The sequence below is a fragment of the Haemaphysalis longicornis genome, unplaced genomic scaffold (genome assembly GCF_048455015.1).
Source record: "Haemaphysalis longicornis isolate Haplotype H1 unplaced genomic scaffold, Haemaphysalis longicornis Haplotype H1 scaffold_1, whole genome shotgun sequence".
Taxonomy (NCBI): domain Eukaryota; kingdom Metazoa; phylum Arthropoda; class Arachnida; order Ixodida; family Ixodidae; genus Haemaphysalis; species Haemaphysalis longicornis.
This window is the reverse complement of record NW_027526203.1, coordinates 320,557,840-320,575,635: the sequence shown is the minus strand read 5'-3', so window position 1 is coordinate 320,575,635 and position 17,796 is coordinate 320,557,840. Positions and strand designations below refer to the sequence as shown.

The window sequence follows — 17,796 nt, the reverse complement described above, 5'->3', positions numbered from 1 at the left end:
TATGATGTTTCTCGGCGCGTTCATTGCATTCTCGCTGCGCTGTCAGGTGCGAATGCAATCGCCCAGAAGAAGAAGAAAAAAAAGAAGAGCAAGTCTTCGACAGCGAGCGAGCGTTCGATGAAGACTTCGTGGCGGCGGACGATGAAGTATACGGAGACTGAAGAGGGCACTGTACAAATAAAGCGCTTATACTTCACTTTGCGTTTGAGTTGGTCTTCTGCTGACGAGCGCCATATATATAACACAGGGTAGATGGGTCTCAGTGACTTATATGGCGTTCGTCGAGTTTAGCTTAGTGAGAAGAACACAACAGTGCTGTGACACCAGGCTTGCACCGTTGTGCAAAGTGGCTTTCATTTTTTTTTATACATTCCAACCCTTGTACACTGAAAAATGGTCATTCGCCCGCGTACACTGCTGCAGGGTATATACTTTAGCACCGCACTCCTGTCGCGTAAAGACGCACGCTTAGGCAGCTGTCGACTGCACTTGCTCGCGGATAGACATGGCTGGATAAACATAGAAAAGCCCCCTTCCCTCCTGTCATTCATCTAGCGCCAGAAGACCGCGCGAAAGGCCCGGGCCCGCGGGGCACGTTCGCAACTATATCGTTTTCAAATCTTTCTTTCCTTGGTGATTGCGAGGTGGAACGGGACGCAGTGTAATGCCCTGCAGACGCGCCTTTGACTTGGCAGGAGCCCTTTTGCCGCACGTTAGCGTGTCCACGACCTCCTTCCTGGTGTCGGCTTCCGGTGCCCGGCCTGCCTTGCGCAACCCGGGCTGCAGGCACCCCTCGTCTCACTCGCCTTTCGCTTTTTTCCTTACTCCGCCGGTGGCGAAGAAGTTGATAGCCGAAGGCGCGACGAGACTTTCCCCGAAATGAACACCCCGCGCAAGTGGGTTAACGCCACGGCAGCGGGAGTAGCGCGACGCAATTACAACGCTTCAGGGCGGGCGACCACCCCACGCGAAGGCCGATCGTTGTCGAAGACATCATCCTACCTGCCGCGGACTGGTCTCGTGTGCGCGTGTGTTCGATTTTGAGGTATTCGAGATTGTTCACGGGTGCGGGGACGCTTTCACTGCTCCCACTTCGTTCACTTGAAACCGCCGCAGTTGAAGCACCGCCACAACTCCCTGGAAGTCTCCAGAACTAGAACACGCAGCGAAGTATTTCTCAAGTCCTGTTGCACGTGTTTCTCGGACAAGACAGATTACGCACGAACCACCGCAGAAGCTGAAGTGCAAATTTTAGCTTCGAGACTGAAGTGCAAATTTTAGCTTCGGAGGTACGACGAAGAGGGAACGGCCCTGGCCAAAGTCTACATCAACATGTGTATTCATGTACCGCACAAAAGAAACAAAAAAGAGGAAACAAGATAGAATCGTAGCAGGGGAGTCCTGATTCCCCTTTCGGTAACGGAAAGATTTCAGTCCTCGACACTAACAAGTCGAGAAGTTTTAAAATTTACGCTGAAGGCATCCCTGCAGTCAAGCGAGAGCGCTCAAAAAATTGTAAATGGGTTGGGTAGCTCCAAAGGCAGTTTATGCCTAAGAACAAAAATGACATTTTTCTCATGTACGAGATTTTCGATGCACGTCAAAGAACCCTAGGTGATCCAAATTTGTTGGTTCCCCCACCCCACCGCGAGCTTGAGTGGACAGCTGCTTCTGTAAGGTGCTGAAATTCGAGCTTTGTCTTTTTTTCCCTCGCTGAACAAGCTCGCTTTGCAAAGTGTGAAGATTGATGTTCACCCAAGCGTGGCCCTTGCACTGTGTGGAAGTCTGCGGGGCATTTATATAAAGTGTTAATAATTTTTCAACTGCGAAATTTCAAGGCGTTCAGCTTCCGCGCTATACGTCGGTCAAACCAGCTCAGTCATGGTATGGCTGAGCTAAACCAATTCGTATTAAACGAACGTTTAAATGGGAACTACACGTCACTGCTCTGAGGGCATCTTACGGAAAAAAATCGCTGAAATAACAGACTCGGTGGGGTAAAACTGACATTGTGAGCAATCAGGGAGGAGCAGGGTATTGAAATGCATTGCATACCCTACGGGCCTGCTGAGGAAATGTTACAGGAATTTCGGATAACGCAATAGATGATAGTGCCCGTTACAAATGACATCTTCAGTTAATGCAGAGTTTTAGCACTCCATGTGCTCCGCCTGTTCTGTTCGGACCGTGTTGACCGGCACCCGTCTGGGCACTTGCGCATTCGTTCGGGCAGGGTTGATTATTTCCGCGGGCTGGCCAGGGGTGTCGTCCTCGCTGTACCCGCGCGCGCAGGCGCAGTCGGGTCCCGGTCAACATGGTAGGAACGGAAGAGCGCGGAGCATACGGAGGGTTAAAACTGTCTATAAGAGAGTTTCGGCATTCCGTGTGGTCCGTCCGTTCCGTGCGTACCCTCAGTACCGGGACCCCACTGCGCCTTCGCGCGCGGGTACAGCGAGGGCGACACCCCTGGCCAGCACGCGGAAATAATCAACCCTGCCGGAACGAGTGCGCTAGTGCCCAGACGGGTCCCGGTCAACACGGTCCGAACAGAACAGGCGGAGCACATGGAGTGCTAAAACGCTCTATTGTCGCATAGGTAACATCTGCTAGTATCATTCAAGCAGACCAGCATGATTCACTGCCTCGTTGTTGTCCTCAAGCGGAAAGGGGTGGCGCTTTGGTGGATTTCGAAAAGCCACCGGTGAAGCAGTTGTGCTCTACGCAAGGGTCTGGCGCTGCACTGAGCGATCGCAGTGCCCTATTTTGGTGGAGGAGAAACACCCAAAATGTCCGGGTGCATGAGCGTTAAACGCGCCGTAACAAACCCAGATGAGCTGAATTAATCCGCAGCCTTTCACAACTGCGCGCCCGAAGAATGTTCCTGGGCGTTGTAAATTCCGAACTTGTACAGCAAATCCCGGTTATAACGAAATCGCTGTATTCGAATTCCTGCTTTACCTGAAGTTTGTCACCGGCCCAACTGCTGTGCAGAAAAGGAAATCATTACCACTTTTAACGAAGTACTGCTTATAACGAAGTCGGTATTTGTACCCAGGGCTTCGTTATAGCGAGAGTTTACTGTATTTCAAATCCTTGAGGAGCACCTTGCTCTTTTCAACGCGCACCTTGACTGAAGTATCTACGCACCATCGTTTTTTAGTGAGCGCGGAGCCGGCCGCGCCGCAGAAATAACGGCCTAATGGGCAGCGTTTTAAATGTTTACGCGCGTTCAAGTTCAGTGGACGCATTCGGATAGCATCCACCTAGCGAACGGCTGGAAAAGGTGCTATCCGTATACATGCACCATTTTACATCCTCGTACGAGCCGTGCAAGCAAAATGTGTTCCCGCGGGCGAGTTACGCAGCATTTCCTCGTTGCCATTGAGTGCCCAAACATTGCCAGGGCGCGCCTTGCTATGCGCTGAAAAGCGAACTCGCTCAACTGCTCCTCTCGCAGCCTGCTTCCAGTGGTGGTGATGCCATGGGGTGGTTGGTGGGCTCATCGGGACCTCGGCATGTCAAGTCACAGGGCTGGCGCACTCCCTCTTCCTGCCGCGCACCCGGCAAAGCGGAGCGTTGTCTGCGCCCGGTCAAATGCGAACGCGTTCACTTCGGAGGTCATCGGTTTTCGGCGACACGGCAGTTTCCCGATTGTCGAGATGCTGAACCCGGTGTATTGCGAAGCCTGTTCGCGTATGCGCCGCTCTCTCCTCCAGGGCGGGGTCGAAACGTTCGGCGGCGTAGTCCAACAGTCCTGAAAGAACCAGCGGGGCTATTTTAAGGGTGCCGGCGTCGGCACTTTCATTTCCGCGTAATGAATAGAGCCCAGATACCTCAGCTCGCGTGCCGAGTGTGTAGGCGAACACGGACGATCAAATGGTCGGGCCCGCACGCGCACGCAATCACATGCGCGGGATGTGTGCAGAATTCGAGCGCAAAGAGGCATCAGAGCGCACCCCCGCGCTAGCTGGTTTGACAACGAAGCCGGCGATCGAATTGTCTCACAGCCACTTTGGGAGGTTCGTGTTCTGCTGCATTCGCTTCGTAGCCGAGCTCGAAAACAGTGGCCAGCTTCGAAAGGCGCCGCCTACAATTACAGTGAGCCGCAGCCCGCGGTAGCTCCCATCTCGTAATATGGCGCTGCAGAGCTGCTTCGTAATCTGGCCTAGATTGTAAAGCCTATTCCTGTCGTGTAATCCCTGCCATTTACTCACAGACTCACAGCGATTAAACACACGTATACGACATTAACTCAGACGCCATTCACTCAGCGCTGTATTATGATGTATACCGTCATTGCTTTTCCGCACGTACACCTTTTTCTCTGATTCCTAGCGCACGTACACTTACCCCGCCAGCTACAATCCGCTTATTCTGAAAGTTAAAAAAAAAAAGCTATGGTACATGAAGTTTATACGATTCACATTCAGAGTATGCATCATTAATTTGGGTCTTATCCAATCGTAAACACCGGCCTAGAAGCCACACGAAATCGCGCCACTCACTTTGGCACCGTATCAATATTCACGAAAAATTGGCGTCGCCGCACTACGGCATCTTTAAATAACACCCACCCTTCTATCTCGACACCTATATCACGTTTGCACCTCCTTCATGCTTTCTTTTATTGTCCGCGGATAAAGCCCACTCTTATAGTGTCATCCTATGTAACGGGTTCTCGCTTAAACCGTAGCCGCCCCATAGCCCACATCACTGGCCGCACCTTTTCAACGACTGGATATATTTTTTTACTTCGGAATTGCCTATGGCTAGGGTTCTGTGGACTTCGCATATGCGCGAACAATATCTCTGGAGGTCTCAAGTGTCTTTGAAGCGGGAAGCGTTCCATAGCGCAAGGCGTTCGTGTGCGCACGTTTGTCTGTCTCTGAAGCGCGAACCGTTTCACAGGGCGAAACGTTTGTGTGCGCTTGTCTGTCTGTCTGTCTGTCTGTCTGTCTGTCTGTCTGTCTGTCTGTCTGTCTGTCTGTCTGTCTGTCTGTCGGTCTGTCTGTCTGAGGGCATGCTTGCTTTTATCTGGTTCCGCATTTGATTTAACTAGAAAAGTTGTCGTTCTCCATTTTCAATTTCTCTTCTCTTCTGCCATCATAATGAGGAGGTCGCGTATAGTCCGGACTCTCGAGGTTCAACGCGCTTACGAAGACCTACGAAAGGAACACAGACGAGAAGGGTATCGTCACGTGAAAATGAATGAATGAATGACTTTATTGCAGACAGAGGCTATTAGGCCCTGTGGGTGGGGAATGGAAAGGAGGATTGGGAAAGACGCCACTAAGTAGTTGTCGTGAAAAAAAAAAAAAATCCCTGCACCAAGCCCCAAGTCACGCTTTAGGTCCACTTGATTTACCAAATAAACTGCCAGAATTTCCCTCGGACTATTCTGCGCAAGTACGAGCCGGAATAACGTCATGTGCTCGAGTCACTCTCCGGGGGAGCAATCTGGAACGGCGCTTGCTTGGGCATGCATGCGGCCGGGCCGGGGAGACGGAAGCCGTTCGCCCGGACGGATATAACGAGGCAGCGAAGGGAGGGGAAAAAAAAACGACCCAAAGCCGAACGCAGCAGAATGCGCAAGCCGCCATGCATGATCAAAACGACGGGTCCGTGACACTTCCGTCCCGACGATCGCTTGTCGTAATAAGCGCGATTAGGGTTTCAGTACAGCTACGGGAAGAAGTGGAAAACGAGCACAAAAAGGGCGCCACATGGACGGGCAGACGCGAGAGTGTTCACGTCTAGCGGCGTGAAGACAAGAGGAGGCGCGCGCTTTCCGTAGACGCCGCGTATTATGTGAACACGCTCGCTCTCATTCTCGCATCGTTGCCCGCGGCTGTTTTGTGCGTGCGCTGGCTTGCAGCGCTGCTGACCGGAAGCCGTTCCCCGAGAAGCGTGGCATTAGGGTCGCTCGAACGCAGGCCTCGGGTCGTTCTCGTTCGCCAGCAGCGCAGTCCGTTCGGACGATCCGCGGGAGCGGCGCTTCTAGTTTTCGCGGCGAACGTTGCCGTCGGTGGCTCGCCGCGTGCGCCGTTTGGGCGTCTGTCTCCTCTTTCGCGACCGAGAAGTCCCCGGAAGCGCTTGAACGCGATGAGGCGTGCATCCACAATTAGCAGGGCCTCGACCGGAAGAGAAAGGGTCATTAAAGCGATAGAAAATGGAGGGCAAGTGAATTCCCGGGAGCTGGCCACGAGCGATCGAGGCCGTGAGAGAGCAACCCCCGCTGCGAACACGGAGGGAGCCGTATTCGCGAGCAAGCAGTTGTCCGGCGTACGCACCCTTTCTGCATTCGAATAAGCAAAGGCGATGTCGCGTGTTTTTAGATACAGTCCATCCACTTGCATTCAGATTAGCTTAGATCCTGAGAGGCGTTCGTACTCGGAGAATGACGCGGCTACAGTCATGATAATGCGAATTTGTACGCACAGGGGGCCGAAAGGCCGATTGACCTCAGTTTTAGCCAGCGACAATTAAAAGTTTCTGCCTTCGACACAAGAGAGAAGACATTTGAATGGCTTGAAGAAAACTAAGGTTTTCCTAAACGAGTATTTACGAAACAATCCCATAGTCACAATGTATCGAATCTATAGCATATGGCTTTCCATGTGCAGGGTAGGAGTTGCTCCTCTGAAATCGCGGCGTAAAAAAAATGACGTAATGGAACGGAAACGGCCAAACGTATCGAACCTTATTTGAGAGAATGTGCATTTTTAGTCACTTGACGCAACGAAATCCATTCCGGTGAGGAGGAAGACTACCACACCGCGACCGTGCACACGTAAGAACAGTGCACGCTGATGTATGATCAAATGACGTCGCAGCGAACCAGTTTTAGCATCTCGTTTATCGCGGACATGAAGAGATGGAGCGGAGGCCTTGCAGGCCGACGGCGCACTGCGCTCGATCATCCAGGTTCCTCGCGCAGGTAAGCCCACTATGTGCACACCAATACGCGTGTAACTAACTGCCACGTAACATCAAATTCGATCGCTCACGTGGTTACGTCGCTCTTCTCACCCGCGCAAATCAAATACACCGTGCGCCGCCTGCCGAGGTGATCTGCACCCACAAAAATTCCCTGGAACATACTTTCTAAATTAGAAACAAAGTGCTCCCCCGTTTCTGTGGTGTCAGCCGGCATGGGCGGTATAGGAGATACGTGCGCGACGAGATATTATGTAGCGCTGTCCAATCGGGAGGGCTAAGGAGCCTTCCTGAAGAGTGTCGGGCTGTGCGTGCGCGCGCGTTCTTTTGTTTTCATCTAAGCGCTACCGCTGTTACCGGCGCAAGTGGAGCATTGGGCCAAGCGAAATGAAACGGCGCGGAAAAGAGAATGCGTCGGCGGTGCTTCGCAAGGTAAGGGGAGCGCGAGCGTTTTGTTCCTCCTCTGGCGGAACAGCCGGTGCGCGTGGACTACCCTCCGGTGCAAGGCACGATGTAAGGCGCCAGCGTGCGAACCAAGGCATTTATACGTCTCCAAGTGACAATTCTCTGAGTGACAGATTTGTCTCGCTCTGAAACGGAGGGCGAGGCAGAAGCGAGAAAGGTAGGTATGCAGGAATGAACTGAGCACGAGTCAAATACCACCAAAAAGGGACTCAGCAGGTTGAGTCATCGAAGCCTTGTTTCCTTGTTATCTAAGGACAGTGGACGCATAGAGCGCTGAAAAATCGCAACCGAAATTGCTTTGCGAGCCCGTATTGGGGATTGCTACAGAATTAGGCCGAGGTTCCTTACATGCGCTTGGATCTCTTTGACAATGACGTTTCTGTGTTTATCTCCCGCAATAAGCAAACGCCGCGCTCGGAAGTATAACCAGCTACCTCGTGTTCAGGAGCAAAACGCCTTAGCCACCGGGTAAAGTATGTATAAGCGTACTTTGCTGTCCGTTCCAACTGCGCCGCTTATTAGCTGCGCTAAGTTATAGGCCTCTTGGATGATACGGAGACGCCCTTCCTCACACTTCCGTGTTAATGACGAATATTCACTACCACTCAGAGCAGACGAATTTAAATTCATGCATTGTCATTGCGTTTTATTAAGGAATGTCAATGGCAATTCAACTACCTGCGGGGAGACAAGATTGTGCCTCTCCACACCCCAACCATTCTACGGGGTGTTTGCAGAGTCCCCGCATACGCTCGCAACCCTGCGCTATATATATATATATATATATATATATATATATATATATATATATATATATATATATACCACCTGGCGGGCATTTTTTCTTCACTTTCTTTCTTTCTTTCCAAATTCTTAATCTGTTTCAATGATCTACCACATCCTCCCCTTTGCTTTCCGAGGTTTTCTCGACTGCCAACCCTTATTTCTGTGTTATATATATATATATATATATATATATATATATATATATATATATATATATATATATATATATATATATATATATATATATATATATATATATATATATATATATATATATATATATATATATATATATATATATATATATATATTCTTCTAGATTCTTGGAATTTTGCGTTCACGACAGAGGGATTGGGGGGGGGTGTCATGGTGCCCCCCTCTCCAATTCCCCCAAATGTAAGACAATTCTTTTTACTGTGAGTTTTTTTTTTTTTTTTTTTTGGTGAGGGATTTCATAGTCTCCCAGATGCAGCTAAAGACACAAAGTCGCGCGGCATGCACGGCTGCTACAGGTGCATGCTTTAACACCACATACTTGCAGCCAGTGTGTACCGCTCAGAAATAAACTACCCACGAGGCGGTTGGAAATTTCGGCAACCGTACTGACCGCGGTGAAGATCCTGAGCCAGTCAACGTAGGGAAAGGGGGGGGGGGGGCTGGTGAACTATCGAGATATCATACAACATTATAAACTGGGCCGTCTCCTTTATCCAGCGGCACACACATCGTTAAATCGATGGCAACCTATTGCATGGCGGAGGCTCCAATCTAACACTTTCCTGCACCTCACCCTGTTTCGCCGCAACTTTACAGACGTATACTCCGGAGCTTGTAAATGGTGCGGAATTTACTCCCCTTCCCTAAAGCACATGGAGCGGGCCTGCTCTCAGAAATCCTCCACATTAACCGCGCACATAGCCATCAGTAGCGATGAGCAATGGGAGGTCGTTTTGCTGAGCGACTCCGCACTACTCAAGAACAAGTCATCAATCTTGCGGAGGATGCCACCAGGGCCCACGGACCCCTGGCTGCCGTCTGACGGGAAGAGGTTTACACCACTCTCCCGGGAATCAACCCTTTTTACTCAGCAATTGACAATAAAGTTTACTTGACCTGACCTGACCGCGCGGATAAAATTAACTTAGTTTCTCAAGTCTCAGGCATAACGCGGCTATAGCCGTTCGAAAAAGGCTTTTTGCTCTAGGTGATTAAGGGTACAGTAAAAAAGTGTGGCAATTGGCGTGCGGACAGGCTTATTCTATTCTAGGCAAAAACGGCTAATTTCATTGGGTTGTGGGGGGGCAGTAACTCTACTTTTTAGGTCTTTAAATGGCTGGGGACGAAATACCTGCTTTGCATGCCTGCAGGTATGCAAGCAGGTGTATGCGAGCCAGTGGCATGCTGCAGATACTCGGAGCTACGCCAGGCGCGAAGAGGGCAAACGATGGTGCTGCCCTGTCTCCAGGCTACAGAGGTAAGAGGAATCCAGGTTTTCTGACAGCGCCTCGGGCTACACGCGGAGTCCGGAAGGAAGGAACGCCGCCCCTTCCGCTTTGCCCCAAGTCGTGCGCCGTCGTTAAATCGCTGACCTTTGGAAAAACTGGGCCTTGCGTGGCCAGCAGCCGCCTCGATCTAAGTAGCGGGCCGGATCGTAAAGTACACCCTCCACTCCCTTTTTGCGAGCCCTGCGGCCGGAATCGGGGAAAGTGAGGGAGGGGGGGAGGGGCGTTGTGCGATATAGCGTGCTTTTCATTTCATTTCCGGAATTGCGTAACCGAGCTTGCGAATAGTTCGCTGAGGTGCGTGCGTAAATACACTCGGCTGGGCAGATTGAACATTAGTTAATAAATAGAGGAGAGCAAATGCGAACCCTACGGACTATTTCTACGGTGTGGCGGAGGATAGAAGAAAGCGAGGGCAGTGCGCCGAGGATATTTCCGTCCCCCTTTTTAATTTTCCAACGTGCCTAGCGCCATTTTGTCTCCTAGTTACAAATCAGGCAAAAGATTCAGGATTACTTCAGCGAAACGCGCGGGGTAACACGATTGTCAGCCAGGTCAAATGCATTTTGCCAGCATAAGAGGGAAGCGGTCTGAGCAAAATATTACTACTTGTTTCACTGAATTGTACTCGGTCAACGAACAAGAATATTGTGAACCTTGATTTTTTTATCCATGTGGACGTACTGCAAAATGAAATTTTCTAAGAGAAAATGGAGCATTTAAAGCGAACGGCACAACACTTTTCCGACATTTTTTTACACGCGATTCCAGGGTCGGACATGGCGCGCTGTCTAAAGTGTCCCGATGGTCGGCCTCACGAGACGGGCGGGACACTCAGAATTTTTAATGCGACTATGCAATGCACTTATCGGGTCTGCGGACACCCCTGGTGCAGCGATGTCATTACAACTTAAAATATCTTCCCAGCGTCATTAAAAAAAAATTTAATTTGTGAGAAAGGCACAGCGAATTTCACTGATGATCGCCACTAAAGTTACACGAGAACATACCGGGCTAATGCTCCCGCCTCCCGACAGCTAGCGGACAATTGACACGTGAAAGTACGGACGCGCTTTTAAGGGCTGCCTTACGTAATCGGGTTATTCGAACGCATTTTCTCCCGTTCGTCTCTTTTCACCGAGTCTACTGCTCTCTCGGCGCAAGATTGTGGCCATTGTTCCTTCCGGAGGGGACCACTGACCAGGCGCCTGCGCTGAATGGCGCGACGCTGCTGGGCCGACGGGTGTCCCACATCTCGATCCGCCGTTCGCTACCTTCGACCACGCGAAGGAGGAAGTCATTGCAGATGGAAATGCCTTTCCTGGAACGCTCCAAAACACCCAGAACTGGGTTGCCTTACGTAACGATTGTCTAAGTCGCGCCGGGGGTCTGCTGGGCGTGCGACGTCTCACCCCCGGTGCAACCTCCTTTCGGCTCTCATCGTACGCCGTCACTGAAGGCACCCGCTCTCAGAGCGGGTGTGAGGGCGTGCGTGCGGGGAGCGAGGCAGCGCGAAGAGGTGGCACTCACGTGGCCCGCATGCATGCCGCCGAAGGTGGTGGCGATGCTTGACCGCCGAGAGCGAATGCTTTCACCTTGGGAATTAGTCATGACGGGGGTCGCGACCCGTGGTGATTGCGCGCAACGAGAGAGAAAGCATTTAGGCTAGTGACTGCAGGAGTCAGGCAAGCGCTGAAAGCGAGCGAGATAACCCGATGAAAACGATTTCAGGGCTGTTTTGGGTCCATGGTCGGGTCCCAGTCAGGCTGCGCGTGCAATCAAAGCTCTTTTGGAGTTTCTTCGGTGCACAGAACTGGACAGAGTTTTGTGATTGAAAATTTTGGCCGCATCAAATGACATCATTTCGTTTTCACATTTTTTTTCTCTCTTTTTTTTTCGTTTTGTTTTTCTTCTCTCATCTAGCGTAGCAAGCCAGCCCGACGGCTCGGCTAATATCGCTGGTTTTCATTAAAGTTATTCTCTCTCTCTATTCCATCAGTTCTTTTGGGAATCAGGAGGCACTTGACGCTGCCCGGGAGAGCCTTCACTACCCTTCACCTCCCACTGAAACCACACTTCCACGAAAAGCAACCCTCCGATACCAGGCACCAACAGCGTCGCCAATTCCATGACCGGGGCCGCAGACGACTCCACGACGCGTCTCCGCCTGACGTCTTATCCCTCATAAGCGGACTCTCAAGATCTGAAAATTTCGCAAGGGCGTGATGCCCTAATACAGAAATTTACCCCACCATCTTCAGAGCAAGACCACGCCGACCTACTCCAATCAAAACCTTCCGCTGTAGAGTGTGTGGCAAACTACGCGATTGTGTGTCCTGTTTCCTCATGGGCGCATAATGCTTTCGCATAAAAAAAAAAGAGGGAAGTGGGACCGTGTGACGCGTGGGGCCGAAAGCAGCTGGACCATTCGGATGACGGAACGGCTGCTGTGAGGGGGGACGGGTTGAGAAGCAGGGGCAGGGATGAGGTGCGGATGCGGTGGGGGACTGGGCACGAGAATCCCGGGAAAGAAGGTACGATCCGCATGACACAGAACAAGAGCGCTTCAAACTGCAGGAAGGAGGCCCCGTCCCGCAGTGGATATAGTGGCGAAAAATTATGGTGGAGACCTTCCTTATTTTTTGACTGGAAGAAACCGATGAAGTGGAAAACAAAGCCGCCCGAAAAATTGCAGACAGACAAGAGCTAGCCAGAAAGTGATTCATAGATTGCGAGCTACATCGCTTTCTCGGCGAGTTTTTCGAAAGTGAATTAAACATACGCCTTTTCCTCGCATCTGGCGTGCGATCAGATTCGGCGATGGAATACGCAAGTCGATTATGCAGGGGAAGCCCTTTTGGCGAAGTACAATTCTAATAATAAAAACAAAAGAAAACCGAAAACAAATTACCATTCACCAAACTGCGTATGTTCACGGCGGGTGCAGATAAAATTATAGAGTTTTGAGAAATTTCCAGATGGCGAAACACTTGCACTGGTGTGGAGCTCAAATCCGTGACCGCAGTCAGCCCAGGAGAGTTGCCCTAGCCTGTAGATACGCAGCAATGGCGGGAAGACGTTCATTTACGCCACATAGCTAATTTGTGATGATTTGATTTTTTTTACTACGGAATCTTGCTACACACAGAGAGACTATAGATATTCACCTAACACCTGTCCCTCATTTCGAGCTGCCTGTAAATTCCCTCTCGCGTTGTTCGCCGAGCGGCGACTGGCCCAGAACGCCGACGGTTTCTGATGAAACGAGTCCAGTATAAATTATTTTTTTTAACTGCCAAATTTCGAGAAAGTCACGTGTAGCTTTCCGTTGTAGTGTTTGTATGAATGGCTTGATTTTTATTTTCGTACTCACGCATCTGGTGCCTGGGCGAGTATGAAAGCACAATAAAGCCTCGTAATACCGGTGAAAAGCAGGTTCCTTGACAGCTCGCGACAGTCGCTTTCAATAGAGCCCCACGCATTCCTGAGTGCAGGCAGCTAAACGCCAAAGGAGGTTTGCTTCGCGCTCGTCAAGGGGCATTTCTCTTCTTCGCTCACTACACGCGGGGCAGCTATCAACGGTCTGATCTAGGTGATTTTACGCACTTCCCGCGCTTTCTTTTAGCGGGAAAAAGAAGGCAGGAATGTTAACGAATGCGTGCCGGGAAAGCCGGCACGTGCACCCACGCGTGCTCGTCGTGCTTTCATGGCCTCGGGAGAGCAGTGTTGCGGGAGAAGACGCTCACGGCTGCCGAAATCGTGGCTTTCGCTTGGCCACGGCATATCATTGGCATTACCGGCCGGTTGCATTTCACGCGTGCAGTCACACATTTAGGCTCATCCCGTCGATAGATGCGGTAAAACGACAGAACAAGAGGGGCGCAAAACTGTATCAGCACCGGTAGGAATACTTTGCTTTTCCTAAGCTTTTAGTAAGAGCGCCTGCGGTAATGGCGGAGTTCCCAATACAATTCGCTGACTTATCTCAGTCATAAACGTCTGATACAAAACAGAGCGAACTAGTGGTACAAACAGAAAAAAAAAAATATTTCAGACGCGGGGGCTCACCGTTCGACCTTTTTCTGAAGCAGTGAACGTCCCGCATGGTTTCAAGTTCAAACTGCGCTCATGCGTTCAACTAAAACTACAAATGGGCTGCGAGGCATGTCGTAGTTGAGGGCTACGTACTAATCAAGACCCTTTGACATCTAACATGCTCCCAAATCTTGCAAGCACTGAAGTTTTCGTTTTTCGCCTCTACCTGCTAAAACTACCGCCGCGATCAATACTTTAGCTCGTGACCGGGGGGCTCAGCAGCTAAATACCTTAACCACTGAGTCACCAGGACGTGTCACGTACGCTTTCAACAGAAACAACAAGAACAACAAAAATGTCGTTATAAATATAAGACTCTAACGTTGGTGCCGTTTCGTCCACTCGGCAATGTCCGGCTCCTTACCATCCGACAATAACTGCTTAACACGGGGAGCAGAGCAATCTGGGTGGCCTTCAAGCTTATGCTTTTCCCATGCACCATTGTCATCGGGGCCAGCATGCTTTCGGTACGTCCGAAGAGTGTTCGGCTTTGCTAGCGCTAGAACTTTGCAGCCATCGCTGGTTCGTCGGGCAGGACGAGACAGCCGCACGGCAGCACCGCGAGAGACAAAAAGGTGCCTCGATAGCTTAGAGGCCAGGGCTGCGGGCGACACGCCCGCACGAGCCTGCCAAGTGACCTGCAGTGGCGCTTGCTTTCTCTTTCCTGAATTGCAGCCAGCATCTTGTTTCCCTGATCATTCATCACGCCGGGCAAAGCGCGCAATTCAATTTTCCCAAGGAATGTTCGTGCGTTGGGTACTGAAAGCTACCGGCCCACCGCGATTCACTTTGCAACAAAATAAGGTCGGTGGAAAAGGTAAAACATACTTGAACGCAATTGCTACGTCTTTCCTCTCTGTATACTTATCTCCCCATCTTTATATTTCCATCTCTCTGCCTCTGTTTCTTTGAAATCGACGGCATCAAGAGGCACTGGCATTTTGAGTGTACGCGCCTTCCTGCTGCCATCTCTGCCTTGCGTCTTTGTTTCTCCAGGAAGAAAATATTTTGCACCAGGAAATTATGGTCAGTGGTGCGCCATATACGAAAATAACCGTTCTTTGCCGGCTTCGCTAGAGTGAGATTTAATCCACGCTTTCATGATTTAATCGACGCTTTCACCCGTTTTTTGACGTATCACGCTTCAAAGGAGTGCGCACATTGCTAAAGTCGACAAAAAGAAAAAATGTTGCCTGCAATGGACGAACAGTTTTAAAACCGAGAAGGACTAACGACAATGCCAGGAACTATTCGTTAAATACGCGCGTACAATCCCAGAAAAAAAAAGTATTGCCTACCAGAAAAGTATGTATTGCGACAACAGCCAAAAAGCATATTCAAGAATCAAATCACGGTAAAGAGCAATGTCATCTATGTACCAGGAGGTAATTCATTTCAATAAAATTTAGTAGATATTTGTGGAAGGTATAATTCGCGGACTCACTTGCTGTCATCAAACAACGCACAAGTAGACCGTAAAAAATCAAGAAAAGGCACGTGAGGGTAATGGCTGGTCAACAGAAAACACGAAAATTGGCAAATCACGTTCGTCATTTGCCCGTAAAGTGGATGAATGTATGTACGAACAACGGGTGTCAAAGTTATAAAGGCGGCATTTACTACGGTAAAGACATTATGTGGACACTGTCAGGCGCACAGACTTTTGTTTAAACCACTGGTCAAGCAAGAGTCTGTGTACACAGGGCCTACGATTAGAGCACCACTGCTAAAAAACGTGTTCTTCGCTTTGTGCCGCACAAACCTAGCAATAAGACATCTGTGATGCTTTGGAAGCCAGGCCTGTACCCAAGCCTGTTTCCGAAGCATAGACATTTGTGCAAATCCCTAGTAAAACTCAAAATACGCAACACTTTTGGAAGTGGACGCACGTCATGAGCCTGTAGGGTCGTTCTAAATACTAACTTTCAAATTTCCCGCTTCACGCTTCTGTCACCCCTGAGCCACATCCACGACACACCACGCGAAGTCACGAGCGCGTGCCGAACTCCGAGCACAGAACAGAGACCGGAGTGGACACTGGAGGGGAGGCTTTCGCCCCACTCACTGCGTATGGCCCACGGCTCCATGCGTCGTAGCGCGAGCATAGTCTTGACGAGCGCGGCCGAGCACTCGCTGGAGATGTTGGGGTCGGAGCCGAACTGCGTGAACACGGGCAGGCCCAGCTTGAAGGCCTGGGCCACAGCTTCGGCCACCATGGGCTCGATGTCCTCCACGGTGGACGTCTCGGCCGACGACGCTGGGGTGGTCGCCTCCTGCTCGTCGGCCCCGGCACGGACGACCGGGAGCCGCGCGGCCAGCGCGACCACAACGACGAGGAGCAGCGATCGGGCCATCTCGCGTCACACTGTCTCGCCGAAATATCCGAGGACACACTGCTCGCTGGCCGCTACGAGAAAAGGGCTTTTGACTGGCAAGAAAGGAGTGCGCCGCTTCCCCCCTTTCAGCCTCCTGAGCGTCCTGGGGTGAAAGCGGAGAGGGGAGGAAAAACAAGCGGGCCACCGGCAGACGCCGCGGCCAGCGAAGAGAGTTCCTGCACAGGGGGAGGGCACCCGAAACTCAGCCCAACTGGACCACACTTTCTTCGCATTGTCTCTCCCGCTGCAGGCGTGCTTGTTTTTCGCCCTTTTCCGGTATGCGTGTTATGCAGCGCAGCAGAGGAACCGAGTGGCCTTTACGTGGAAGTGAGATAAACAGAAATAAAAACACCCGGGTGTTTGCTTGCGGCACACTCTGTACGGGTTGTCATTTCGTGAACTTTTCGCATCACAGCGCAAAATCTCATTGTTTTATTTCTTAGTAGGCGAACTCTGATAGTTATCCATTGTAAAGTTCCTGGATAGCTTCTTTGAAAACAAGCTATGCCATTTCCGGTCTACTTGAAATCAATTTTTGGTAATACGCAAAGGCCAGAGCTGACACACCGATGGCTGGCAATAACTCTATCATGAAAGCCTGTGGAACCTCCTTCGGGAGCTGAGCGCACCAAGTTTTACATGGGCCCCATCCCGGCACAGCCCCTGCCCCACTGTCTGATGGTCTTGTCCAAGGAAGCAGTTAGGAATCAATCAATCAATCAATCAATCAATCAATCAATCAATCAATCAATCAATCAATCAATCAATCAATCAATCAATCAATCAGAACAGCTCGAACAAAGTCAGTCAGTCAGTCGAGAAGTCACCACTCAGCTGTGACTTATTAGTCACGCTCAGATAGCAGCGCCGCAGCACCGAATTATTTAATGATTTATAAAAAAGTTCAGCAAAATGTAAGCATTTGTCGCCGCATGTTTAAGATGCATCGGCAGACGATGACCACAAATTTGGAATAGATCGAACAATAATGTCCATGTTTGAAGCCACTGAATGTAATGATGTAGAGCTGATTACTTGCTTGCCTTAAAGCTGTTTGAATAATTAACGCATTTAAGTAACGCATTAGGAGATATATGGCCTGTGGGCCCTATGTCTTCCGGATAAGTAGGAGAACCCCTTTAATACGCCGCATATCCTACCCAATGAATAAATTCTTGATCCTTCCGAGTTCGTCCTAAAGATAGTGCACTGTACTAGGACCCATAGCGGAAAAGAAATGAAAAAAGAAATTGCGCAGTTTGCACTAGTGGTGCAAGGTTGGAGAAACAGCAGAGTTGACTTCCCCTCTCCCTTCGTCGGGGACCCGGCTGTTGCACCTCACACGTATTTCCGAACCCCTCCGCTGATAGTTGTCCATGACTGGCAGGCCCGGATCGTTTTAAAAAGTCCGCAGGCTATCACATCTCTCTCAAAGTGGACCGCGTTAGTACGCACTAGAACACGCGGCAACCGGATTCGCGAACCGGGCGTCTGTGCTCCCCTCTTCAGGCGCAAATGCACGTGAACTAACGAGGAGAACAGCACGCGAGGGATCACGTCACGAACGCTGTGCAGAGTGTTCTCGAAGGTCGAGCTGGCCGACGTCGGGCGCTCCTCACGAGGCGCATGCTTACGTG

General features: G+C 50.5%; 1 protein-coding gene across 1 annotated transcript in view; it reads right to left on the bottom strand.

The window, feature by feature from the left end:
• The window catches only part of LOC144159544 (nose resistant to fluoxetine protein 6-like), a 129,998-nt gene extending 113,860 nt beyond the window's left edge, over positions 1 to 16,138 (bottom strand). The window contains exon 1 of the mRNA XM_077691112.1: positions 15,850 to 16,138. Within this exon, the coding sequence (XP_077547238.1) occupies positions 15,850 to 16,138 (289 nt within the window). The remainder of the gene's footprint in view (positions 1 to 15,849) is intronic.
• Between the last annotated feature and the right edge of the window lie 1,658 nt (positions 16,139 to 17,796).